Source organism: Chiloscyllium punctatum, chromosome 49 (assembly GCF_047496795.1).
Source record: "Chiloscyllium punctatum isolate Juve2018m chromosome 49, sChiPun1.3, whole genome shotgun sequence".
Lineage (NCBI taxonomy): Eukaryota > Metazoa > Chordata > Chondrichthyes > Orectolobiformes > Hemiscylliidae > Chiloscyllium > Chiloscyllium punctatum.
The window spans coordinates 43,584,929-43,612,548 of NC_092787.1; the positions used below are offsets into that span (position 1 = coordinate 43,584,929).

General features: G+C 43.1%; 1 protein-coding gene across 1 annotated transcript in view; it reads left to right on the plus strand.

The window, feature by feature from the left end:
* The window catches only part of glipr2 (GLI pathogenesis-related 2), a 61,897-nt gene extending 35,490 nt beyond the window's left edge, over positions 1-26,407 (plus strand). The window contains exons 6-11 of the mRNA XM_072566338.1: positions 1,118-1,327; positions 5,833-5,910; positions 10,065-10,304; positions 13,757-13,975; positions 18,594-18,671; positions 25,658-26,407. Coding sequence (XP_072422439.1) covers positions 1,118-1,327; positions 5,833-5,910; positions 10,065-10,304; positions 13,757-13,975; positions 18,594-18,671; positions 25,658-25,821 — 989 coding nt within the window. The 3' untranslated portion in view covers positions 25,822-26,407. The remainder of the gene's footprint in view (positions 1-1,117; positions 1,328-5,832; positions 5,911-10,064; positions 10,305-13,756; positions 13,976-18,593; positions 18,672-25,657) is intronic.
* Positions 26,408-27,620: the final 1,213 nt, after the last annotated feature.

The following is a 27,620-nucleotide window of genomic DNA, read 5'->3' on the forward strand; positions in this document are numbered from 1 at the left end:
GTGTGCCTGTGCTTATAGAAGGTGCAGGGGTTGGTTAGCTCAGTTGATTGGGTGGTTTGTGATAGAATGATGCCAACAGCGTGGGTTCAATTCCCACACTGGTTGAGGTTATCATGAAAGACTGTCTATCTCAACCCCATGTCTGAAACATACTGACCATACTGGTGAGAACTGTAATGCTTGGGTTCCTCAGCTGATGTATGTTCCAGGTAACAATGATGGGAGCTAAATTCAAAGTAATACTTTTCCCAACAACCCTGAAGGCTCTAGATAAAATAGTCTAGATGCACTTGAAAGACAACAGGCTAGATATGCTGAACTTGGCAATGTATTCCCATTATGCTCGCTGCTCTTTGTAACACCTTCTAGAACATTGTTTGGTACTAGTTTACATATCCTTTTGAAGATCAACATAAAGTTATAAATACCAAAATAATGGGAATGTGGGTCAGGTGTCTTCGGCCTTGAAACATGTGATGAAATCTCCAGAAACCTGCCCCACTCATCAACCTATTGACTTTGTCAATGGTTTCTGTTAATGTGGCCTGTGGTTACTGGGGACTGAGAGAACACAGCTCCCATTCCTGATGAAGGGCTCTTGCCTGAAACATTGATTCTCCTGCTCCTCGGATCTGCCTGACTGGCCGTGCTTTTCCAGCACCACACTCTTTGACTCTCAGTGGAATGACAAATTTCTGAATCCGGTCCAACAATGTTCTTAAATGATTAGACAAGATCGTACTACCCTGTCTGCAATCTTCAGGTGACTCACAAGATGGATCTCCATGTTGGACTATCTGCTGCCTCTTTCTTTCATCCTTGTTATTTCTCTTCTGCTTTACAAAGTGTTTCTCTTTAATATTCGTTTTCAGTTCTGGTGAAGGAAGAGTCCCATCTTTTCCTCTTTGCACCTGCTGATGGTTCTCTGGCATGTGGTTTATCCTCTTTCACATGCAGTGATCACACTCAGATAGTTATTTAATACCAGAAAGGAGATGTTGCAGTCACTGTCTCTACAGAAAAACGTAGGGAAAGAGAGAAACATTGTACTTTCTCAGGACAAGCTCCCTCATTCTGCAGGCTTTACAGTCCATCACTGACCATCTCTTTCTTTCAGGGGAAGGTTTTGCTGCACAGTTGCTGAAATCGGTGAATGAATATCGAGTGAAACATGGAGCGGGACCATTGACCCTGAACTCAGCAATCAGTGAGAAAGCTGAGAAGTGGGCAAAGAGTCTGGTAGATTCCAGAACATTGAAGCACAGCGACACATCATACGGGGAGAATATCTGGTGTCAGCAAGGCTCTGGCAGTCTTCGGGTTAAAGGTACGTCACTTCACCACTTGAAACATGTACACTGTTTCATGGCCAACATTTGTGGGATTGAGTTTGTATGTCAGTGAGTCGTAGAGCTTTTGCAATATGGTAAAAGGCCCTTAAACCATTGTGTACACACAGACATCAAGTATCTATCCATTCAAATCTCATTTGCCAACACTTGGCCTGTGAGCTTGAATGCTCTGGCATTTCAAGTGCTCATCTAAATATTTCTTAAATATCTTGATGGTTTCTAACCTTTCAGGCAGTGAGTGCCAGATACATAGAACCCTTTGGGTTAAAAGGTGTTCCTCAAATCCTCTCTAAATCTTCCATTCCTTACCTTAAAACCGTGCCGTTTAGTTATTTCCCCTCAACTAAGTGGAAAGATCTCTCCCTATCTACCCTGTTCTGTGCCCCTGATAACTTTATACTCATGTAACACCCATCCCAACTCCCCATTTCAAATTTCTCAGCACTAAGGAACACAATCTCTCAGTCTATCATGATGAATCTCCATAAATGAATTGCTCTAGCCCAGGTAACATTCTAGTGAATCTCTTTTGCACCTACTCTAGTGTAATTACATTGGGGAGACAATGGTCTAGTGCTGTTATTGCTGGACTATATTTCCAGTAACCCAGTTAATATCCCATGGACCTGGGTTTAAATAATACCATGCTAGATGATGACAGAATTTAAATTCACTTTTTTAAAAATCTGGAATTAAGAGACTAAAACGTCCTTGAAACCATTAGCCATTGTTGGAAAAACAGTAATGCCATTTAGGGAAGGTAACTGAAGGTGGATAAATCACTTGGACCAGATGGACTACACCCCAGAGTTCCAAGGGAGATGGCTGAAGTGAGAGTGGAGGCTTTAGTCATGGTTTTTTCAGGAATCACTAGAATCAGGGAGGGTCCCAGAGGACTGAAAATCACTAACACGGCAGCCCTGTTTAAAAAGGGAGTATATCAAAAGATGGAAAATTCCAGACCAGTTAGCCTAACCTCAGTTGTGGGTAAGATCATGGAATCCATTGTGAAGGATGAAATTTCTGAATACTTGGAAGTGTATGGTAAAATAGGGCAGAGTCAGCATGGTTTTATCAAGGGGAGTTCATGCCTGACAAATCTGCTAGAATTCTTTGAGAAAGTAATGAGCAGGTTAGACCAAGGAAAGCCAATGGATGTTATCTACTTGGACATCAAGAAGGTCTTTGACAAGGTGCTGTACAGAAGACTACTGAGTAAGATAAGGGCCCATGGTGTTAGAGGCAAGGTGCTAGCATGAATGGAAGCCTGGCTGTCTGACAGAAAGGAGAGAGTGGGGATAAAAGGGTCCTTCTCACGATGGCAGCTGCTGACAAGTGGTGTTCCGCAAGGCTCAGTGTTGGGTCTCAACTTTTCACTTTATACATTAACAATCTAGAGGAAGGAACTGAGGGCATTCTGGCTATGTTTGCAGAAATTACAAAGACAGGTAGATGGATAGGTAGCATTGAGGAAGCGGGGATGCTACAAAAGGATTTGGACAGGATAAGAGAGTAGGCAAAGAAGTGGGAGATAAAGTACAATGTGGGAAAGTGTAAGATCATGCACTTTGGTATGAAGAATAGAGGCATGGACTAATTTCTAAATGGGGAGAAAGTTCAGAAGTCTGAAGTGCAAAGAGACTTGGGAGTTCTAGTCCATGATTCTCACAAGGTAAACTTACAGTTTCAGTCAGTAGTTAGGAAAACAAGTGCAATCATGGCATTTATTTTGAGAAGACTTGAATATAAAAGCAGGGATGTACTTCTGAGGCTCTGTAAGGCTTTGATCAGATCACATTTGGAGTATAATGTGCTCTTTTGGGCCCCACATCTCAGGAAGGAGGTATTGGCCTTTGATTGTGTTCAGAGGACGTTCACAAAAATGGTCCCAGGAATTAACAACTTAACATATGAGGAACATTTGAGGACTCTGGGTCTATACTCGATGGAGTTTAGAAAGATATGGTGGGATCTAATTGAAATATACAGAATACTGAATGGCCTGGACAGAGTAGATGATGTGAAGATGTTTCCAAGGATATGGCCTTCAACTAAAGGGAAGACCTTTTAGAACTGAGCTAAGGAGAAACTTCTTCAGGCAGACAGTAGTGACTCTATGGAATTCATTGCCACAGAAGACTGTGCAGGCTAGGTCATTGAGTATATTTAAGACTGAGATAGACAGGTTCAAGGAGATCAAGGGTTACAAGGAGCAAGCCAGAGAATGTGGTTAAGAAACTTATCAGCCATGATTGAATGGTGTAGCAGACTGGATGGGCTGAACGGCCTAATTTCTACTCTATGTCTTATGGTCTAACTGCCATCTTTATCTGGTCTGGTCTACATGTGACCCCAGACCCACCGCAATGTTAGTTAGGGATGGGCAATAAGTGGTAGCCTAGCCAGTGACACCCCCATCATGTGAATAAATTTTTTAGAAATTCCTTCATATCACCTTGGCAACCAGAGCTCAATAGTCATAAATACAATTTTATACTGTTCCATTATAACCTCTTTACTTTTATAATCAATGCTTCAACTAATAAAGACAAAAATCTCACATGCCTTCTCAACCACTTTATCTCCCTGTCCAGCTACCTTTAAGGATCTATGGACATGCACGCCAAGATCCCACTGACCCAGGGTATGACTTAGGGGTTTTATCATTCAACATGTATTCCCATGCCTTGTTAGTCCTCCCAACATGCATCAGCTCACACTTTTTCAGGATAAAATTCCGTTTGCCACTGTTCAGCCCATCTCACGAGCCCATCTGTGTTGTTCTGTAGACTTTCCTCTTCGCTGTTTACCACACCACCAAGTTCTATGTCATCTCTGAACCTACTGGTCATACCACTGAGATTCATTAATATACATGACAAATAGCAAGGCACCCAGCAGCAGACACTGTGACACACCACTGGATACAGACTTCCAGTCACAAAAACACCTTTCAACCATCACCCTCTGCTTCAAGCCATTAAGCCTATTTTGGACATAAATTACCCTGGAACCCATGGGCTTCTTAACTAGTCTGCCATATTACACCTTATCAAAGCCTTACTGACATCCATGTAGACTACATTAACTGTGGTACCCTCATTGACTCACCTAGTCACCTTGTTGAAAAATTCAAATTTGTTAGATATAATCTCTCCCTGAAACAAACTATGCTGACTATCTTTGATGAATCTACATCTCTCCAACTGGAGATTTATTCTGTCTCTCAGAAGTTTTTCCAATTGTTTCTTACCACTGATGTTAGACTCACTGGCCTGTAGTTTTCTGGTTTATCCCTACCACCCTTGTTAAATAATGTCAGCACATGAGCCGATCTCCAGTCCTGTGTTATGTCACCTATGGCCAGAGATGATTTGAAAATTAATATAGGATCCCCTACCCTCTCCCTTTCCTACCACAGCAGCTCAGGATATACCTCCTGTGGGTCTGGTGAGTTATTTACTTTCAAGCCCACTAAAACTGCTAATATCTCCTCTCTCTCAACTTTAATTTGTTCAACTTGTACAAGATGACCCCGGCCTGTCAACTGTGTTCGATCGATAGCCTGTATGCACTTTGCTATACCCTGGATTCTATACAACTCAATTAATTTTACAAAGTCTCACCTTCCCAAATCTAGTGAAGCTCATTAATTCTATATTTATATGATCCATATGGGTTATGAGGTCCTTATACATAGCTAACCCAAGTACAGTTTCTCTAACTAGAGGACCTATAGCTTCTCATACCCACTGCTGTACAATCTGTGACCTTAAAATTCCCAGAAGTTCTTGCATATCTTCATATCTCTGGCAAAGTGACCTGTGAGGACAGGAAAGTGCTTCCAGGACATTTCTGCCCACGTGATACAAGAATAGTCCTCTCAATCTCTAGGCATAATTTATACACTTCTTGAAACTAAAGTTGAATCAAGTCCACAACATAATTGTGATACTTCAGCAGATGAATACTACTAACAAAATTGCAAATTAAATAATTAGAATTATAACAAGAATTTATGAGTGTGAGAGGTTAATATATAAAAAGTTTATTCTAACAGGTTATTGCAAACGGAAGTTTCTTGCTCTGGTTTATTATAGGAAGAATTTAATTATAAAACAATTTATTATAACAGAACTATACTTGGAGTTTTTAAACAAGCATTTTTTGTTACAACAAAGTGACTGTAGCAGTATTTTATTCTGACAAGTGTTTATTACTACTGGAATTTATTTATAACTTTAGTTTACTGTAGCAGAACTTTGTTGTGAATTGAATTTATTGTAACTTGAGTGTATTCTGTCAGGAGTTTAGAATAACAGGAGTTCATGTATATCCAGTTTATTCTGAGAGGAGTCTCTGAGAAGAGTTTATTGTAACTAGTTTATTAGCATGATGCCTGAGGGCATGTCTTCTGCCCCAGACTCTGCCCTGTTTATGCTGTAAGTGTGTTAATCTGTCAATATTTCTATGTTTAAAGGAAACGATGTTGCTGACGCCTGGTATAATGAAATTAAAAATTATGACTTCTCCTCCCCTGAATTTCAGAAGAATTGTGGTAAGTTTTGTTTAATCCTTTGTACATAATGACTGCATGGAGTTATGTAAAATATGCACCACCATTTGTTCCAAATAATCTGTGCTAGTATTCGAACTTTGCACAAGTTTCTATTGCATCTGTTTTTTTAGATTAGATTACTTACAGTGTGGAAACAGGCCCTTCGGCCCAACAAGTCCACACCGACCCGCTGAAGCACAACCCACCCAGACCCATTCCCTTACATTTACCCTGCAGCTAACACTACGGGCAATTTAGCGTAGCCAATTCACCTGACCTGCACATTTTTGAACCGTGGGAGGAAACCGGAGCACCCGGAGGAAACCCACGCAGACACGGGAGAATGTGCAAACTCCACACAGTCAGTCGCCTGAGGCGGGAATTGAACCCGGGTCTCTGGTGCTGTGAGGCAGCAGTGTTAGCCACTGTGCGTTTTGTCTCAGTAATTCAGCATATCTTTCTAATTCCTTTTCTCTTGGACCCATTTCGCTCCCTTTTAAAAACACTGAAGTTGTTTAGCCCAATTACTTCATTCAGTAGTAAAATTCTACATTTTCTCTACTCACTGAGTAAATGCTTTATTTTATCCTTCTTGCATTCATTAGTAACTATCATATATTCATGGTCCAGTTTGAATTCTCCCACAAGTGGAATTCTCCCTACATCTATGTTGTCCAATTCATTCATAATATCAAAGACATTTTCACTATTGTGGATAGATTGGGGCTATTACTTTCAATCTTTTTCTGATAGTCAAAGCAGAGCATTAATTACCATTCTCTCCTGTGACAAACATTGAAGTGCACTTGATAAAATCATAGTGCAGTTCTGTTCTTCCTTGCACTGTCATGTTTCCTTGTTGTGTGACCAAAGAATGTTAAGTGTTCCATCAGCTCTGTGAGGTGAGTGCCTACCTCAGTATTGGTCAAGGGCCAGGAGGAGCAGCAATCTTCCCCAAGCCTCCCAATCCAGTTCTTTTTCCTTTTTTTTCCATCTTTTCCTCTCTTCTGTGTTTTTTTTCTCCTCGGACTCTCAACCTCAGACTCTCGGCCCCAGCCTCTGGTTCGTGGCCTCCAAAGCGTAGTTAGCGGTCTACGGTCTGTGGCGGGGATACCAGTAACAAGTAGCCTAGTAAGGAGTGTTGGTGGCCAGTGGTCAGACCACATGGAAGCCCCTGCGACAGTCAGCTTTGGACATCCTAAGAGGGAGAGACTCTAATGTTTTTCTTTTCAACTGCTTCTTGTTTTCTTGATTGATGGTTATACTGTGTATAGCTGTAATGTAACTTTATAGGCCATACGACCATAACACATAGGAGCAGAATTTAGGCCACTCAGCCCATCAAGTCTGCTCTGCCATTAAGTCATGGCTGAGAAGTTTCTCAATCCCATTCTCCTACTTGCTCCCCATAAGCCTTGATCCTTTTGATACTCAAGAACCTATGTATCTCGGTCTTAAATATATTCAATGATCTGGCCTCCACACCCTTCTGTGGCAATGATTTCCACAGACACTCGACTGTCTGCCCAAAGAAGTTTCTCCTTACCTCCATTCTAAATGATCGTCCCTTTACTCTAAGGCTGTGCCCTCGGGTCTTAGTCTCTCCTACCAATGGAAACATTTTCCCAACATCTACTCCAGGTCATTCAGTATTCTGTATGTTTCAATTATATCCCCCCTCTATCGAATATAGACCCAGTCTTCAAATGTTCCTCTTACGTTAAGCTTTTCTTTCCTCAGACCATTCTCGTGAACCTCCTCTGAACACGCTCCAGGGTTAGTACATCCTTCCTGAGATATGCAGCCCAAAGGTGTGCACAATAATCCAAATGTGGACTGACCAGAGCTTTATGGGGCCTTAGAAGTACATCCCTGCTTTTATATTCAAGTCCTCTCAAAATAAATATCATCATTGCATTTGCCATTCTAACTACTGACAACCTGCAAGTTTACCTCAAGAGAATCCTGGACTAGAATTCTCAAATCACCTTGCACTTCAAATTTCTGAATTTTCTCCCCATTTAGAAAATAGTCCATACCTCTATTCCTCCTACCAAAGTGCATGACCTTACACTTTCCCACATCTGCCACCCCTTCGCCCACTCCCCTAACTTGTCCAAATCCTTCTGCAGCCTCCCCGCCTTCCCAATGCACCTGTCCCTCTACCTATTTTTGCATCATCTGCAAACTTAGTCAGAATGCCCTCAGTTCCTTCATCTTGATCGTCAATGCATAAAGTGAAAAGTCGTGGTCCCAACACTGAACCTTGCAGGAACACACTTCTCAGCAGCGGCCATCCTGAGAATGACCCCTTTATCCCCACTCTTTGCTTTCTGCCAGACAGCCAGGCTTCTATCCATGCTAGCAGCTTGTCTCTAACACCATGGGCCCTTATCTTACTCAGCAGCCTCCTGTGTGACACCTTGCCAAAGGCCTTCTTGAAGTCCAGATAGATAACATCCATTGGCTCTCCTTGGTCTAACCTGCTCATTCCTTCCTCAAAGAATTCAAGCAGATCCATCAGGAATGACGTCCCCTTGATGAAACCATGCTGACTTTGCCCTATTTTATCACACACTTCCAAGTATTCAGAAATCTCATCCTTGACAATGGATTCCATGATCTTACCCACGACTGAGGTTCAGTCTTTTGGTCTTACTCCCTTTTTAAAACAGGAGTGCCATGTTAGTGATTTTCCAGGCCTGTGGGACCTTCCCTGATTCTAATAATTCCTGAAAGATCACAACTAAAGCCTCCACTAAGCTTCAACTATCTCCCTTAAGACCCTAAGGGGTAGTCCATCTGGGCCAGGTGATTTATTCACCTTCAGGCCATTTGGTTTTTCTAGCACCTTCTCCTTGGTGATCGCCACCATACTCAGCTCTTCCCCCTCACTCTCTTGAATGTTTGGGATATTATTCATGTCTTCCACCATGAAGACTGACGTGAAATAATTATTCTGTTCCTCAACCATTTCCTTGTTCCCCACTACTATCTCTTCAGCGTAATTTTCCATCAGCCCAATGCCTCTCTTTTGCCCTTTACATATCTAGAGAAACTCTTGCAGTTTTCCTCTATATTGCTGGCTAGCTTACCCTCATGTTTAATCTTCTCCCTCCTTTTTTTTTATCTTCTTCATTTCTCTATTCTATAGCTAAGGATTGTACCTAGGTACCCTATACCTAAGGTAGCATCATGTATTGGTGACATTGTTACACTGTAACTAATCTGTAACTGAAGAATCTGCACCTAGGTACCTTTGTATCTAAGATGACACTGTACTCATTTGACAATAAAGTTAATTCAATTCAATCATGGCATTTCCCAAAATCGTCTATAGAGCTCCCAATGCCAGTCGTCTCAGTCATATGCCAGCTTGTCAATCCAACCAGCTGCCCATTGAGAGGGTGACTACAAGATGTAAGTGACCTTATCAGCAATATCTTTGTGTCTCTGGCCTTGCTTCTTGTAGCCATTGCGAAGCTCAAGCACACAACTTCCAAATACTGCACAGACATGTTATTGATGGCACTGGGAATGAGATATTAAACTGAATGCCAGCTGCCTCGTTCCAATGGCTAAAATGGATAGTATTTGAATAAGAGTGGATGAGTTCTCCTAGCAGACCAGGGGAGTGCATTCATGTCCCTCAAAAAGTAGACCAGAACCAATTTAGTTCATCATTGTGTATAACGTATATCATTAACAGGTACAATTCTTTCATGGAAACATCCAAACATCATCACAAACAGATATGCTGAGCATCTCTTTTGCTGTAAGTGTTTCCACATGATGTTGGATGTACAAAGTTGTAGGAGCAATGCCCGAATTGGAGGAGCATGGTGATCTCAGAGGTTTGGTTGTAGAACTGGAGGATAATACTGAGACCGGGAAGTGCAGGTATTAAAACAGGGATAAGAATGTCAAAACTGAGGTTTTACCCAATTAGGAGCCAATGCAGCTTAGCCAGCACAAGGGTGAGCAGGATTTCAATGTGACTGAGAGCATGAGAAGCAAAAATTTGAATGGGTTGAAGTTGACAGTGAATGGAAAGGGGGAGTCTGTCTAGGGGAGCATTGACTTAGGCAGTAGAAGCTGTGGCTTGCAGCTGACCTGTGGTCTTCATAAATCACCCACCTGATGTTCCTCTGCAGGCCATTTCACACAGTTGGTTTGGAAAGAGTCCAAGGAGATGGGGACTGGCCTGGCATCGGATGGCAAAGGTCTCACCATCGTGGTGGCCCAGTTCAACCCGGCTGGTAACATCACCAACCCAGGCTACTTTGCTAGGAATGTCCTGCCGGTCGGCAGTGAAGTGAAGGAGGACGAGAGTGGCTCGGCACAACCAGACAGTGGTAAGCCACCAGGAACAGGCAAGGTGGCACCACTACCAGGTATGTGTTTTGTTTTCTACAAAATATTCATACTTCCTGTCAGGAAGCTGAAAATATTTTATTGTTGCTGTGTCACCATGGTCTTACCAGACTATAGGGGCTGCTCTCTCATTAGATTTAACCTGAGGGCCACCAGACCTGAGGCAAGGGAAGAGGTTGAGAAGGAGAGTCCTTCATGGTAACCTCAAATCGGTGATGGGAATGGAACCCATGCTGTCGGCATTACTCTGCTCTGTAAACCAATTCCCCTGAAAAGAAATTCATTTGGTAGTACAGAACTTGAATGTTGCAAGAATAGAGAAGCTTCTCATCTTACACTCATCAGGACAATTAATAAGAATACTACAAAAAGAAAAATCAACATTATACTGCATGATATGACAGTGCTGATTGGTTGGCAAGTGGACTTTGATTGGTAGAGGTGTTGTCAAGGAATATGCACTTATTAACGCTGATTGACAGTTAACTGCCAGGCTTTGTTTAAATTTTAAACCAGGAAGGTTGATTCGGATTACTCAGGACATTGACCTGAAAAATGAACCAGTAAATGGGTGTCACATGTTCTGTTGACTTGAAACAGTCTCTGTGTATGTGCTAAATCTTTCTATTTGAACATCAAAGGGTCCTGTGTATTAATCAGTGCAAACCTGATGGACTATCTGAAATTGGTTGTCAGCATAATTCTTTCACACATACAGGATTATCCAGAAATACCTGTCCAATTGCAGAATCACATCTAATGTTCGATATTGTGGTGTGATTTTACAAGTTTGGTCAGTACCTGGCTCGTTGTGAATAGCCAAAGGGATACGCTGTTTGATGTAATCTTTGGGACATATGGCATTTAGCACTCAAACACTGAAATTCATATACCACGTTACTCATTTTTACATTGGGCAGAATGTATTTCATACTTAAAGGCATCATCCTGATTGTGCTGAAGACCACAGCATTGTTGCAATATGAAATAGCTAGCTTACCTGTTGAGCAAACATTCTGAGATCTCACCTCAGGGTAATATGCGGAGGACTGATATTTTTCAGGACCACCTTAGAGCCTTTTATGAGTTTTGGCCATTATCTGTCAGGATGGCTCTGATGCACCCTATTTCAGCAATTCCCCTTAAATTGTTCTTTTTATTGTGAATTGACCCTGACAAATGCAAGATGAAAAGCTTCAATAAAATGTATCTTTTTTTCAGCAAAACTGGAAATAGTTATTCATATGACACAGTAATCCAAACCAGCAAACCCAAGTACAAATTCAGAGAGATCCTAAGTTTCCTGAACAGAATCCATGTTATATTGGAGCCACCTGCAGAGTTTTACTGCCATAGACATCCCCAACGCTGCACTGAGAGAAATAGAAGGAAACAATAGATGTAACATTAAAGTGCGGAGCGAGAAGGGCGGGGAAAATCCAGTGGTTTCACCAACCTGTTGTTGGTACCACTGGCAGGCCCTCACTGAAATAATTGACAGAACACTCCTGTTCAACAGCCTGGACAGTGAACTGCAGCACTCATTTGCAACTGGTGCTTGAAGCCAGGAACCCACAGAGAAGATTTCTGGTAGTTAGGGGAAATTTTTCCCACAGTTTTACAGAAAGAGAGGGGGTGACTGATGTGGTTGAAATCAGGGTGCAAGGGAGGCCTAAGTCTTTGTTGTAAAAACAATGACTGCAGATGCTGGAAATCAGATTCTGGATTAGTGGTGCTGGAAGAGCACAGCAGTTCAGGCAGCATCCAAGTAGCTTCGAAATCGACGTTTCGGGCAAAAGCCCTTCATCAGGAATCGTTTTTGTTGTGCAACCTGAGGAATTCTGAGAAGCGATGACTCGATGGGCCAAGCGGCCTGCCTCCACACTATGATGATTCAGTGCTAGTAAAATTGGTCAGGTGGTAAATAATGAGGAACCTTAGATTACAAGACGATAGAGGTGGGCTAGTCAGATGGGCCTATAAATGGCAAACGGAATTCAAACTGGATAGATTTGAGGAAATGCATTTGGACAGGACAAACAATACATGATGAATGGCAGGACCCTGGTAAGCACCGAGGATCAGAGGGTCCTTGGTTTGCATGTACAGCGGTCTCTTAAAGTAACAGGACAGGATGATAACGTGGTTAAGAAGGCATACGGATACTTGTCTTCACTGGCCAAGGCATAGGGTTTTAAGACCGGGGAGTTTATGCTGGAACTGCTGGAACCTTTACTAAGTGCTAGCTATTTTTTGGATTTTTGCCCCTTGCCTTGTTATGTGCACTCTATTGCTTCACTACATGATGTGAGCCTGAAGGACATAGCAGCAGGAGTAGACCCTTCGACCCAATGAGTCTGCTTCGCCATTCAATGAGATCATGGCAGATCTGATAATCCTCAACTCCAAGTTCCTGCATTTAACCTATAACCCTTGATTCCCTGACCAGTTATAAATCTGTCTATGTTAGCCTTGAAAAGATTCAATGATCCAGCCCTCTGTGGTAAAGAGTTTCACAGATTCACTACCCTCTGAGAGAAAACAAATTTCTCCTTTTTTTTAGATTAGATTACTTACAGTGTGGAAACAGGCCCTTCGGCCCAACAAGTCCACACCGCCCCGCCAAAGCGCAACCCACCCATACCCCTTACCTAACGCTACGGACAATTTAGCATGGCTAATTCACCTGCCCTGCACATCTTTGGACTGTGGGAGGAAACCGGAGCACCCAGAGGAAACCCACGCAGACACGAGGAGAATGTGCAAACTCCACACAGTCAGTCGCCTGAGGCGGGAATTGAACCCGGGTCTCTGGTGCTGTGAGGCAGCAGTGCTAACCACTGTGCCACCGTGCCGCCCACTAATCTCCACTCATCTCCACCTTAACTGTGCAACACCTTACTCTTGGAATATTCTGTCTGGGCGTATACTCTGCCAAACAGAGAAAAAAATCTCACCATATTATGCCACCGATCTTATATATTTTAAACTGGTGAACAACAAGTCAGAAACATCCTGCTGATTGCAATCATTACAGGAACACTGTTAGATGGGTGACTCACTCTTTCCATTTGATGGTGAAGGCTATGACTCTTTGACACTTCTGAGGGAATTGCCCTAGATAGCGAATAAGGTAAGATTACGAACCTCGCTATATCAAGAAGTGAATAAGATGCAATGCAAACATGCCTTTAAGGAGAAAACTAAATAGGTAATGAGGCAGAAAGGAATATGGGAATATAAAGATAGGATTGGATGGAGCAGGGTGTTAGTAGATTCCTGTGGAGCATTAATAATGAATGGATCTGTTTTGTTAAATGGCTATTTCTGCACTGTGAATGCTGGGTACATATGTAAATGCCACATTTACGTTTCACTAACATTCATCATGCCAATAAGATGAACAATGAATTACACCACAGCCTCAGTAATGTTCTGTGGAAGCTATCAATAGACAACTGATGTTTTACAGACAAGGAAGCAAAAGCATTTCTTGCTGAACTGCTTCAAGAACACAACAGATTGCGAGCCCTGCATCAATCACAGCCGCTCCAGTTAAACTCGGATCTCTCCAAGCAAGCACAGAAATGGGCAGATCATCTCGCTGAGATCCGTGCGCTCCAGCACAGTAACACCGAGTATGGCGAGAACCTCTGGTACAAATGGAGCAGTGAGGCAAAGCTACCAACAGGTAATGAGCTCAGAGTTCAGCATGAACTTCCGCACAACTGAGACTTTAGCCTAACTCCCATGGTCAGGGAGACAAGGGTTTCAGGTTGACCTCCTGAGGGGGGGATATGAGGGTTTCAGACTGCCCTGCCATGGAGGAGGTTAGGGTTCGGACTGACCTCCCGTGGTCAGGAATATGAGGGGTCAGAGTCACCTCCCGTGGTCAGGGAGGTGAGGGTTCAGAGTCATGACCCGGTGGGGGGACGTAAGGGCTCAGAGTGACCTCCCGTGGTCAGGGAGGTGAGGGGTCCCTCCCGTGGTCAGGGAGGTGAGGGGTCAGACTGATCTCCCGTGGTCAGGGCGAAGAGGATTTCAGAGAGACAACCCGGCAGGGGGAGGTGAGGGTTCAGAGAGACCTCCCATAGTCAGGGAGGTGAGGGTCTAGAGTGACCTTCCATGGGGGAGGTGAGGGTTCAGAGTGACCTCCCATGGTCAGGGAATGAGGGTTCAGAGTGACCTCCCGTGGGGGAGGTGAAGGGTTAGAGTGACCTCCCGTGGTCAGGGAGGTGAGGGTTCGGGGTGACCTCCTGTGGTCAGGGATGTGAGCAATCAGAGTGACGTCCTGTGGTCAAGGAGACGCCCCGTGGTCAGGGAGGTGAGGGTTCAGAGTGACCTCCCGTGGGGAAGGTGAGGGTTCAGAGTGACCTCCCATGTTCAGGGAGTGAGGGTTCAGAGTGACCTCCTGTGGTAAGGGAGTGAGGGTTCAGAGTGACCTCCCATGGGGGAGGTGAGGGTTCAGAGTAACCTCCCGTGGGGAAGGTGAGGGTTCAGAGTGACCTCCCATGTTCAGGGAGTGAGGGTTCAGAGTGACCTCCTGTGGTCAGGGAGTGAGGGTTCAGAGTGACCTCCCATGGGGGAGGTGAGGGGTCAGAGTGACCTCCCGTGGTCAGGTAGTGAGGGTTCAGAGTGACCTCCCGTGGGGGAGGTGAGGGTTCAGAGTGACCTCCTGTGGTCAGGGATGTGATGGTTCAGAGTGACCTCCCGTAGTCAGGGAGGTGAGGGGTCAGGGTGACCTCCCATGGTCAGGGAGGTGAGGGGTCAGAATGACCTCCCGTGGTCAGGGAGGTGAGGATTCAGGGTGACCTCCAGTGGCCCAGGGAGGTGAGGGTTCAGAGTGACCTCCCATGGTAAGGGAGGTGAGGGTTCAGAGTGACCTCCCGTGGCCAGGGAGGTGAGGGTTCAGAGTGATCTCCCGTGGTCAGGGAGGTGAGGATTCAGAGTGACCTCCTATGGGGGAGGTGAGGGTTCAGAGTGACCTCCCATGGGGGAGGTGAGGGTTCCGAATGACTTCCCGTGGTCAGGGAGTTGAGGGTTCAGAATGACCTCCCGTGGTCATGGAGTTGAGGGTTCAGAGTGACCTCCCATGGTCAGGGAGATGAGGGTTCAGAGTGACCTCCCGCAGCAAAGGTGTGAGTAGTTAGAGAGATCACTCGAAGCCGGGGGTCAGAGGAATATTTTAGATGTTTAATAGATTGAATCGACTTTGACAGCGATTCTTACGATAATAGAATCATAGAATCCCTACAGTGTGGAAGCAGGCCATTCAGCCCATCAAGTCTATACTGACCTTCCGAACAGCATCCCACCCAGACCCAGTCCCAGTCCCCTATCCTATCCCTATAACCCTGCATTTCCCATGGCTAATCCATCTTTCATGCACATCGCTGCACACAATGGGCAATTTAGCATGGACCTTTGGACTGTGGAAGGAAATCAGAACACACAGAGGTAGAAAGTGCAAGCTCCGACAGACAGTTGCCTGAGTTTGGAATCAAATCCAGGTCCTGGCGCTGTTAGACTGCAGTGCTAACCATTGAGCCACCATACCACCCAATATTTAATTGAATAATAACAGATTCAGCTAAGCCTGAATGTGAGCTCTGAGAAAGAGAGGGTAAGTTACACTAACCTTAGAGCCTAACCTCTAAACGTTAGACGATTAAAACTGGAAGCTTCTTAACCAATTTTAATAATGTTTTCTGGCCCTGCCCACCTGTTCTGCCACAGGAAGGTGACACAATAGGTCACACTGGGCAAAATGATATCTTCTAGTCAGTGGTGTCTAACCAAGATGGGTGTGAATTGATTGTCAGTTATTCTTAATATCCCCTTGGTACCATACAGTCATAGGCCTAAGGCCTCTTGAGATGGGTCTGCAGGTTTAATATTAGTGTACAAGTTGGCTGCTGTGTTTTATAAATCAAAGATGCTTTGTTTTCATTTAAAAAATAACCACAATCTGAGGGACACATATTGTTTTCATTTGAAATAATGTCACTTTTACTGCAAGGTTGGATTCAAACATATATGGGGATTCAAACATATATGGGGGCAAGTTGTATCTGGTGTGGCAGGTAAGGGATGAAACAGCTGCAGGCTACATCTGAGGTACCATCACCCACATCGCTATACTTGCTCCTCTCAAAGAACAACCCTCAATCCTCCTCCTTGCTGTGCTATCAATACAGGAATAACTTGCATTGTTGTAGTACCTAAAACATCCAGATGCACTTCAAAAGAGAATGGATAAACAAAATTTGACATTATCCGATGAAGGAGGTGTGCTTTAAGGGGTATTAGAAAGAAAGAAGTCTAAAAGTTTAGCATGGGATTCCAGATCCCAGAGCCCGGGTATCCAAAATCGTGGCCACCAAGAGTGGATGGATCCCTAAAAAGCAACAGCACAGATAACACAGTGCTGTGGGCCTGAGTTACATCACAGAGATTAGGATATAGGTGAGGCCATGATGGGATAAAAAGAGAATTTTAAAATCAAGGTGCTGAGTGTTGTTTGCATTGAGTCTATGTTTGATTTTGTAAGTCTGTTTACTAATAACAATCACTATGTTTGATTGGTGAAGCCTGACTTGGAAAAGTATCACAAGCTGTAGAAGGAGCTGGAAGCTAAACTGAAGCATAAGAGTAGGCATTCTTTTAACTAATTCATGGGATGTGGACGTTGCTGGCTGGAGCAGCGTTTATTGCCCATCCCTCATTGCCCAGAGGGCTGTTGTAAGCTCACATTGATGTGGGCCTGGAGTCACAAGTAGGCCAGACCAGGTAAGGATGGCAGCTTCCTTCCCTAAACCAGGTGTGTTTTTCCAACGATCAACAATGGATATATGGTCATTATTAGACTCTTAATTACAGGTTTGTTTTCTATGAAATTAAAATTCCACTATCTGCCAAAGGGCGTCGCCTCCCTTTTACAGCCAGTGTGTCATGTGTACATGTATATAAAATATAAACAACACACAACAGTGGGTGAACAGGAATTTACATAACCTTGTTTTTAACCCCTATCTAATTACCACAACTTCTATCCACTCCCAAGGTAAAAGGCAGAAAGTCAAAACCTTTCTCACCCTTGACTAATTCATCTCCTCCTATGCCATTCTGCCAGCCTGTCTTCATAACTGTTTTCCTCAACATGAGCTTGTTTGATCTCAAATCCAATAATATTTCCAGGAGAAAATTTATCAATGGCTTAAAACAGACGACTGAAAACGTGTGTCGTGTGAAGTGGATTTTCCAGCATTTAGCCGAGATGGGTTTCTCGATCAGAAGGCCAAATGCGAGTGAATTGAGAACCAGCACCAAGCTGCTGGTTAAGAAGCCGGCAGGTTGCTAGGATTGAGAAATTTCACAGTTTTCAAATCTTGAGAAGAAGGGTGTGAAGAATTACAGATGGTTCATTTTAACTCATTTAATATCAAACCAGTGTGAAGTAGGAACAAGTAGAAAAAGCAATTATATATTACATTCAGAATAAATATAGGCCATTCAACCCATGCCAGTGTGATGCCTCACCTCCTCCGCTATTCACGTAACCCTATTATCATAATATTCTAATACTTTCTCCTTATACATTGATCTGGTTTCCCCTTAAATACACCCACTCCTTGTGATAGTAAGTTCCAGACTCTCACCATTCTCTGAGTAAATTTCACCATTCACCAGGGTTGGGGGGGGTGTGGTGGCTCAGTGGTTAGCACTGCTGTCTTACAGTGCCAGGGCCCCAGGTTTGATTCCAGCCTCAGGTGACTGTCTGTGTGGAGTTTGCACATTCTCTCCATGTCTGTGTGGGTTTCCTCCAGGTTCCCTGGTTTCCTCCCACAATCCAAAGATGTGCAGGCCAGGTGAATTGGCCATGATAAATTGCCCATCGTGTTAGGGGCATTTAGTGTTAGGGAAGTGTGTCTGGGTGGTTTACATTTCGGAGGGTCAGTGTGGACTTGTTGGGCCAAAGGGTCTGTTTCCACACTGCAGGGAGTCTAATCTAATCTAAAAAAGCTTTGTTTCTTTATTTATATTTAAAAGTGAGAAAGTGTCACTGTACTATAATTACTACAATATTTAACTTTTAACCTTGTTCTTTCTTTCTAAAGATCTGTACCTGGGTAATTGTGTGTCGACATTATACACTTTCCACTGTACTCCTGTACTTTTGTACTTGAGTACATGTGACAATAAAATCAAAATCTTAAGTCAAAATCCTGATTGTTATTGGATTTATTAGTGATGAGCTTACATTTATAACCCTTTCAAATCCTATCATAAATATCTTTGTTTTGTTTTAGGGACCGAAGTAAGTGAATCCTGGTACAATGAAATCAAGAAATACGACTTCAAATCTCCTGGTTTTAAGAGTGGAACAGGTGAGAGAAATGGGAAATACAAGGTATTTGAGACAGTAACATATACTAAGAAAGTCAAAAGTAGAGAGCAATAAGGAGGAAGAGAGGCAGATGTGTTGTCCATTGCACTGAGTAACACTACCTGCTATTGAACCAGCTTTATTTATACCCCCCCAACAAATCGGACAGTAAAACAAAGTGCTTAAATTTTGCAACATATCACAAGATTGAGATAGATTCACGCACTAGTTATTTTACAGAGAGGCAGCAACACAGATAAACACAACTACCTGCCAATTCTTCTCGAAGTCACAAGGACACCTTCATTTGAATGTCATTCAGTCATCACTTTTGGATGAAAGTCCGAAATCTCCCTATTCACTGTCACTGCAGGTGACTGCAGCAGTTCCAGAAGGCAGCTCACCAGCATTTTCTCGAGGACAGTTACAGATGGACAATAAATGCTGCCTCAGCCAGCAAAGCCCACATCCCATGAACAAATCAGTACAGAGAGGCAGAGTCATATGAGAGCAGTACAGAGTTATCTGAGAGAAAGACAGCTGGAGAGATAGAGTAGCAAAAAATATTCAGGTATAATACCACCGGGGCAGTACGGGGGCACAGTGGTTAACACTGCTGCCTCACAGCACCAGGTATGCAGGTTCAATTCCAGCCCCAAGCAACTGTGTGGAGTTTCCACATTTCCCCCGTGTCTGCATGGGTTTCCTCCAGGTGTTCCGGTTTCCTCCCACAGTCCAAAGATGTGCAGGTCAGGTGAATTGGCCATGCGAAATTGCCTGTAGTGTTCAGGGATATGTAGGTTAGGTGCATTAGTCAGGGGTAAATATAAGATAATAGATTAGGGGAATGGGTCTGTGTGGGTTACTCTTCGGAGGATCGGTGTGGACTTGTTGGGCCAAATGGCCTGTTTCCACACTGTAAGGATTCTATGATTCTATGATAATAAATCTCTATAATATATAAACATAATACATAAGGTGCAATCAAGCACCATATAATGATTGAGAAAGATGGGGGTTAATGTTCTGCTCAGGATCCAATGCTACTGTAAAGCACAAATATTCTTGTCCGGTTCTATTGACAGACCCCAGACTCACTCCAAAAAAATGGACCTCTACTGCATTTTACAGAATAATTGATAAATCTTATCCTGTGCCATCATATATAAAGTCTTCTGTGCACTGAAGTCTACCCTGAACATGGTGACCAACCCACAGATATTGGTACCAAAGTGCACTGTAAAAAGGTGACAATTCCAGATCCACTGACACCCCAAACCAATCTGGAGATATAAACACCACTATCTCCCACTGTCACAGGTCTTATAATCAATAGGCATGTAGAAACATTGAATCATAGAAAATAGTAGCAGAAGGTCATTCAGCCCTTTGAGGTTGCTCTACCTTTTTTTTAGATTAGATTCCCTACAGTGTGGAAACAGGCCATTTGGCCCAACAAGTCCACACCAACCCTCAGGAGAGTAACCCACCCAGACCCATTTCCCTCTGGCCAATGCACCAATCACTGTGGGCAATTTAGCATGACCAATTCACCTAACCTGCACATCTTTGGACTGTGGGAGAAAACCAGAGCACCCAGAGGAAACCCACACAGACATGGAGAGAATGTGCAAACTCCACACAGACAGTCGTCTGAGACTGGAATCGAACCTGGGACCCTGGTGCTGTGAGGCAACAGTGCTAACCACTGAGCCACCGTGCCACCCTTTCAATGTAACCATGGCTAATCGCCCAACTCAGTACCCTGTTTCCTCTTTCTTCTATTACCTCTTGATCCCTTTAACACAGAGAATTATATCTAACTTCTTCTTAACACTTCAATATTTTGGCCTCAATCACTTTGTATCACAGAGAATTCCACCACTCTCTGGGTGAAGACATTTCTCCTCACCTCAGTCCTAAATGACCTACACCATATCCCTAAACTGTGGCCCCTGGTTCTGGACTCCCCAGTCATCAGGAACATGCTTCCTGTATTTAACATGTCTAGCCCTGTTAGAATTTTATAGATGTCTATGAGATTCCCCTTCATTCTTCCAAACTCACTAAGGCCCTGTACAATTGCAGTAAAACATTTCTGCTCCTGAACTCAAGTCCTCTCACTATAAAAGCCAGTATATTTGCCTGCTGCACCCGTATTCATAATTTCAGAGACAGATATACAAGGACACCAAGGCCCCATTGCACCTCCCTCTTTCGCAAAATATCATCGTTCATTTAATAATCTGCCTTCCTGTTTTTGCTACCAAAGTGGAACTTCTACAAGAGCTCTGACTGCTGCTGCAATAGCTTTGTGCGTCACTCTGCCAGGCGATTGGCCATATTACTGCCAGGTCTACAGTCCAGAGATACAAGCAGAAGGGCTCTGAGATTAGCCAAATATGGTTACTGCCTCAAGGTGAGCTCAGACATAACCCATCCAACAGCAGCCATAGTGCATGGAGATCAGTGCACTATGATGTGAACCCTGTTACTGGTGTACTATCAAGCTATTTTCAACAAGTAACACTCCTCCCTCTTCACTCCTACATTTGTCCAACTGAAATGTAGGCCAGCCACTGCATTTACTCTTCCAGTGTGGAGACACCTGGAAGGTTTGGGATTAAAATGGCAGAGTAAAAACACTCACCAAGGAGAAGCATGAACATGGCTTGTAGTTCCATGAGTCTCAAATGCTAAGGCATAAGATGTTTCAGCTGAGAAAAGGATTCAATGGACAAACTACTTCCTATGGTAAGGGACTAAGGAATAAGGGGATGCAATCTTCAAGTTGAAGAGTGTGAGTGCAAGCTCGAACCATTTTATACTTCAAACGCTGTGAATCTGGAGTATCGGAGGACTTATAGAGGTTTATAAAATCATGAGGGTCATGGATAGGGTAAATAGATGAGGTCTTTTCCCTGGGGTGGGGGAGTCCAGAACTAGAGGGCAGAGGTTTAGGGTGAGAGGGGACAGATATAAAAGGGACCTAAGGGGCAACTTTTTCACGCAGAGGGTGGTGCATTATGGAAAGAGCTGCCAGAGGAAGTGGTGGAGGCTGGTACAATTTCAGCACTTAAAAGGCATCTGGATGGGTATCTGAATAGAAAGGGTTTAGAGGGATATGGGCCAAGTGCTGGAAAATGGGACTAAATTAAGTTAGATTTAGATTTAGGTTACCTACAATATGGAAACAGGCCCTTCAGCCCAACAAGTCCACACCGACCCTCTGAAGAGTAACCCACCTAGACCCATTCCTCTATCCTGTATTTACCCCTGACTAATGCACCTAACACTATGGGCAATTTAGCATGGTCAATTCACCTGACCTGCACATCTTTAGACTGTGGGAAGAAACCGGAGCATCCAGAGGAAACCCACGCAGACACAGGGAGAATGTGCAAACTCCACACAGAGAGTCGCCCGAGGCTGGAATCAAACCTGGGTCTCTGGTGCTGTGAGGCAGCAGTGCTACACTGAGCCACCGTGCTGCCCATTAGGGTATCTGGTCAGCATGGAAAAGTTGGACCGAAGGCTCTCTGTGTTGTACATCTCGATAACCCTAGGACTGTAATTAGAACACTCAACCCTGTGATTTAGCAGTTTTTATTAGGATATGATATCAATGGATATGAATCAAAGACGTGTAAATGAATCTAAGATGCAAATCTCTGACTGATTCGTAAAAGATGTTCAACTAGCTGAATTACCTTCTTGTTTCAATGTAAGTTCCATGGTAAAAACAGTAGAGTCATATCCAAATAGCACAAATTGGGGAAATAAATTGGTGCTGTTTTGTTTTAAAGTTCTCCCAAGTATTTCTAATTGGGCAAAATATGGTATGGCAAGGTATGGCAAGTGGACAGTAGTTGAAAATATGCAGAGGAGGACAGGTGTTGTTAGATTCCATCTGTTTATCTGCTATCACTCTGGCAGTCACATCATAGCAATCAATTCCCATCAGTAGGAGAAACTAGATCATCCCAGCTGGTTGAATGGCCTTTCTCCATGCCTTAATTCTGTGAATTCTGCAATCTGGAATAGTTCTGTTTGGAGTAAAGGAGGCTAAGGGGAGATGTAATTAGCCGACATTATAAAGCTGGGGGAGTTTGCTTTGCCTAATTGCCTATTATATTTTGCACATCATACAATAATCATATTTCAAAGGGTACTGCATGAGCTGTAAAGTTCTTTAACCAGGGGGCCTGGCCTCAAAAAGAGGGGGAGAAGGTTTAGGAGTGAACTGAGGAGGAACTTCTTCATCCAAAGAGTTGTGAATCTGTGGAATACCCTGCCAAATGAAGCAATTGAGGCTTCTTTGTTGAATATTTTTAAGGCAAAGATAGATAAATTTTTTAACATTATGGGAATTAAGGGTTATGGTGAACGGGCAGGTAAGTGGAGCTGAGTCCACAAAAAGATCAGTCATGATCTTATTGAATACTCTTGCTCCTATTTCTTACTTAATAATGTTCTTAATGGAGGTGCTCAAAATTAAAGATTTAATTAAGAGAACCTTTTTTAATACTGGCAGGTGGGTCAGCAACCAAAGGACACAAACAACAGGTCATTGGCAAAAAAGAAGGCAGGGAGCATTGACGATAACAGAGTGAGATGTTGTAAATTGGCATACATTGCCTGAAAAGGCAGTGGAAGCAGATTCAGTCATAACTTTGAAAAGGGAAGTAGACAACGTGAAAGAGAAAAGGCTTTAGGATTGTGAGAAAAGAGATTGAGAAGTGAGACTAAAACAAACAGAAATGCAAGAGAAACAGACCATGTCTGACAGCAAAGAGAAACAGGGTTAATGCTTTGAATCTGATTTGACTGTTCTTCAGTTCGAAAGACATTATATGAGTTAATGTTAATTTTGTTACTCTTTCCGTAGATACTGCCAGTCTTACTGAGTTTCTCTCGCAACTTATGTTTTTATTTAGGAAGTGAGAGTAATGGGAATGCTCATTCACAGATTTGTTTCAGTTAAACAAATTACTTCCTTTTCTGCTGAAAAACCTGGTCTGCAGTAAACTCAGGCATGGTGGAAGGAAATCTACTGTATTCACAAACTCAGCTATTCCTCCAATTATGCTACATTAACCAACATCATCGAGTCATTGAGTCAGAGAGTCATACAGCACAGAAACAGAGCCAGTAGACAAACCAGTCCATGCTTAACATAATCTCAACCTAAACCAGTCCCATCTGCCTGCTCTGACCCATACCCCTCTAACTCTTTCCTATTCATGTACTTATACAAGTGTCTTTTAAATGTTGTAACAGTGCTCACCTACAGTACTTCCTCAGCGAGTTCATTCCGCGCGTGAACCACCCTCTGTGTAAAAGATCTGCCCCCTCAGGTCTTTTTTAAATCGCTTTCCTCTCACCCTAAAAATGCGCCCCCTAGTCTTGAAATCCCCCATCCCAGGGAATAACACTATCTATACCCCTCATGATTTTATAAACTTCTATCAGATTGCCTCTCAACCTCCTACACTCCAGTGACAATAGTTCCAGCCTTGAACCCTCTCCAGCTTAATAATATCCTTCCTATAACAGGGAGACCACAACTGAACACATGTTTCAAAAGAACTCAGATTGTATTCCCAAATATTATTTTCTAAATCCTTCCCTAATAGCACTGTGACTCTACCTAAACCGAATAGACTGCAGTGGTTCACAAACACAATTCATCATCACCTTAACAAGGGCAGTTGAGGTTGGGCAATTAATATTGGTCCAGTCAGTGACACACCTGAGCAATTTGTTTAAGAACTGAATGATCCTTGTTGAGAATATTTTCATGGATAAGCACATTGATGATGATGGGATAGTGTAGGGGAACGAGCTGAGAATAGTTCACAGGTCAGTGCAACACTGAGGGCCAAGGGCCTGTTCTGCGCTGTATTCTTCTATGTTCTATGTTCTATGACACACCATTTGGATGTTGTTACAAGTCATTTGATTGAATGCATTAAAAAAAGGGGAAAGGTTACACAACTGGGACAGCAACGTGAGGTAAGGTAGTCCAAGCAAGTTAATTTTTGCTGGGGTCAGGTTTTAAGGTTCACACTGCACTTTCTGTTGGTATGCATGGTGGTCATTATTCACTTGTGAACTCTAATGCTAAGTACTATGTAACTGCGCCATCCTATGGGCAACATAGGATTGTGTAGTTATATTTTCATACGTGATGTCTGTACAATTGTCCTTTCAGCTATGGGAGCACAGACCATAGGCTAACAGTCCCCATGCCTTACCGATTTATTTTAAATTTATCCCAAGTAATTGGGCAAAATATGTAGTAACACCACAAGGTATGGCAAGTGGGCAGTAGTTGAAAATATGTAGAAGAGCAAGGCATTGCTAGATTCCATCTGTTTATCTGCTATCACTCCAGTACCTGCACGGGACAATGGTAATGCAATTGTTGATTAATCATAGCAATCAATTCCTATCAGTAAGAGAAACTAGATCATTCCAGCTGGGCTGAATTGCCTCTTTCTGTGCCGGAGTTCTGCGAATACCGTGATCTTGAATAATTTTCTTTGGAGTAAAGGAGGTTAAGGGGAGGTTTAATAGAGATGCTCAAAGTTAAGAGTTTAATTAAGAGAAGCTTAATTAAAGCTGACAATCCCACTGCCTTACTGAAGAGAGTGATGAGCCATTGGGTATAATGTCTTTCACAGGGCATTTCAAACCAAGGCCCTATTTGCCCTCTCAGATAAGCATAAAAGATTCAAAGAACAGCAAGACAGTTCTCCCTAATGTCCTGATATTTATCTCTCAACCACTGTCATTAAAACAGATTTATTAGCCAACATTATAAAGCTGTCGGCGTTTGCTCTGCCTAATTGGCTATTACATTTTCCACACTGTGCAATGACAATACATCAAAGGGTACTCCAGTGGCTGTGAAGTGCTTTATGGATCTTGCGTCTGTGCAAGACGCTATAAAACTGCAAGATTTTCTTTTTGTGTTGATTCTAGGCCACTTCACACAGATGGTGTGGAAGGAATCACGTGAGCTGGGTGCAGGCTGTGCTACAGATGGGAAGGGTATGTTCATGGTGGTAGCGGTCTACAATCCAGCAGGAAACATCACCAATCCCGGATACTTTGAGAAAAACGTGTTACCTCCCAGTAAAAACTAACCAAGGAAGAAGACGACTGGAGTCAAATGTCAAACATTGTACTAATGTACACTGATGATTGCGTGGGATTAATAGGAATTTCATTTGGGGCTTAATCAATTTAATTTAAATAGGATTGTTTACCAGGTTTTGGGTGGATTTTACCACAATATATTTTTAACAAGATCATATAACAGAAAATTACTTATCCTTGATTTTTTTTTTCTATTCATTCATGGGATGTGGGTGTCATTGGTTAGGCCAGCGCTTATTGCCCAGAGGGTTTGGAGGCACATGTGGGCAAGAAGGCTGTTTCCTTCCCTAAAGGACATTAGTGAACCAGATGGGTTTTTCTAACAATCAAGATAGTCATCATTAGACTTTTAATTCCAGATTTTAATTGAATCTAAATGCCACCATCTGCCATAGTGGGATCATTACTGGGGTCTCTGTGTTAATAGTCTAGTGATAATAGCACTGGGCCATTGTCTCCCCTTCCTTAGCTCCTTCATTCATACTATGCTGTTAGCTGTTGGGATGTAATTCTGTCTTTCCTCCTCATTTCGTCCCTTGAAAATGCTCATTAAAACCAACCTCTTTGACTACCTTCTTATTATCTCCTCATGTGATTTGACATGACATACTGATTCGTGGGATGGCAGGACTGACATATGAAGAAAGGCTGGATAGAACCAAGGTTGTAGGTGAACGTGAGGACTGCAGATTCTGGAGGTCAGAGTCAAGAGTTTGGTGCTGGAAAAGCACAGCAGGTCAGGCAGCATCCGAGGAGCAGGAAAATCAACGTTTCGAGGCTCCCTGCCTCATTCCTGAAGAAGGGCTTTTGCCTGAAATGTCGATTTTCCTGCTCCTCGGATGCTGCCTGACCTGCTGTGCTTTTCCAGCACCACTCTAATCTTGACTAGGGTTGCACTCATTGTAATTTAGAAGAATGAGGGGAGCATCTCATAGAAACATAAATCCTGATGGGACTGGACAGGCTAGATACAGGAAGACATTTCGTAATGTTGAGGAAGTCCAGAACTAGGGATCACAGTCTACAAATAAGGGGTAAGCCATTCAGGACTCAGCTGAGGAAGAATTTCTTCACTCAGACAGTTGGGAACCTGCAGAATTCTGTACCACAGAAAGTTGGTGGAGCCAGTTTGTAGTTATATTCAAGAGGGATCTGGACATGCCCCTTGCTACTAAAGGGATCAAGGGGCTTTGGGAGAAAGAGGTAGTGGGATATTGAAATTGCATGATCAGCCACAATCATATAAAATGGTGGTGGAGGCTTGAAGGGCCAAATGGCCTACTCCTGCACCTATTTTCTATGTTTCTATGACATCAATTTATTTTCGACAGCAATCCTTGCAAAAACCTTGGAATATTTTAGAGTGCTAAAGTGCTATATAAATAGAAGTTGTTGGGAAATGCTTGGAGTATAATGTGTCAAGCACTTTGTGGATTCCTGCAAATTCTCATCTCAGTAACTGGTAAAGAGCTTTGAGTTATTAACTCTGTTTATATACTGGGTGTGTGGTTATCAAAGGGTTATACTGGGCCAGAGTATCCTCATTAGGCAACTCCAGCAGAATTACGGACAAAGAAATGTTTCAGCATTATCCCAGAAATGTGTTCAAGCTGGAACTGAACAAGGGAGACTTTACAATTTGCTCACTGACTTTCTTCACCTCAAAATGTGAAGGGGTTGCGAGCTCAGAGACAGCAACAGCCATTGGTATCTCTGCAACCTCCCTAACACTGTCGCAGCTTCTGTCTGCCATGCCCTCTACTGTTACAGACACCTCACCCCATCT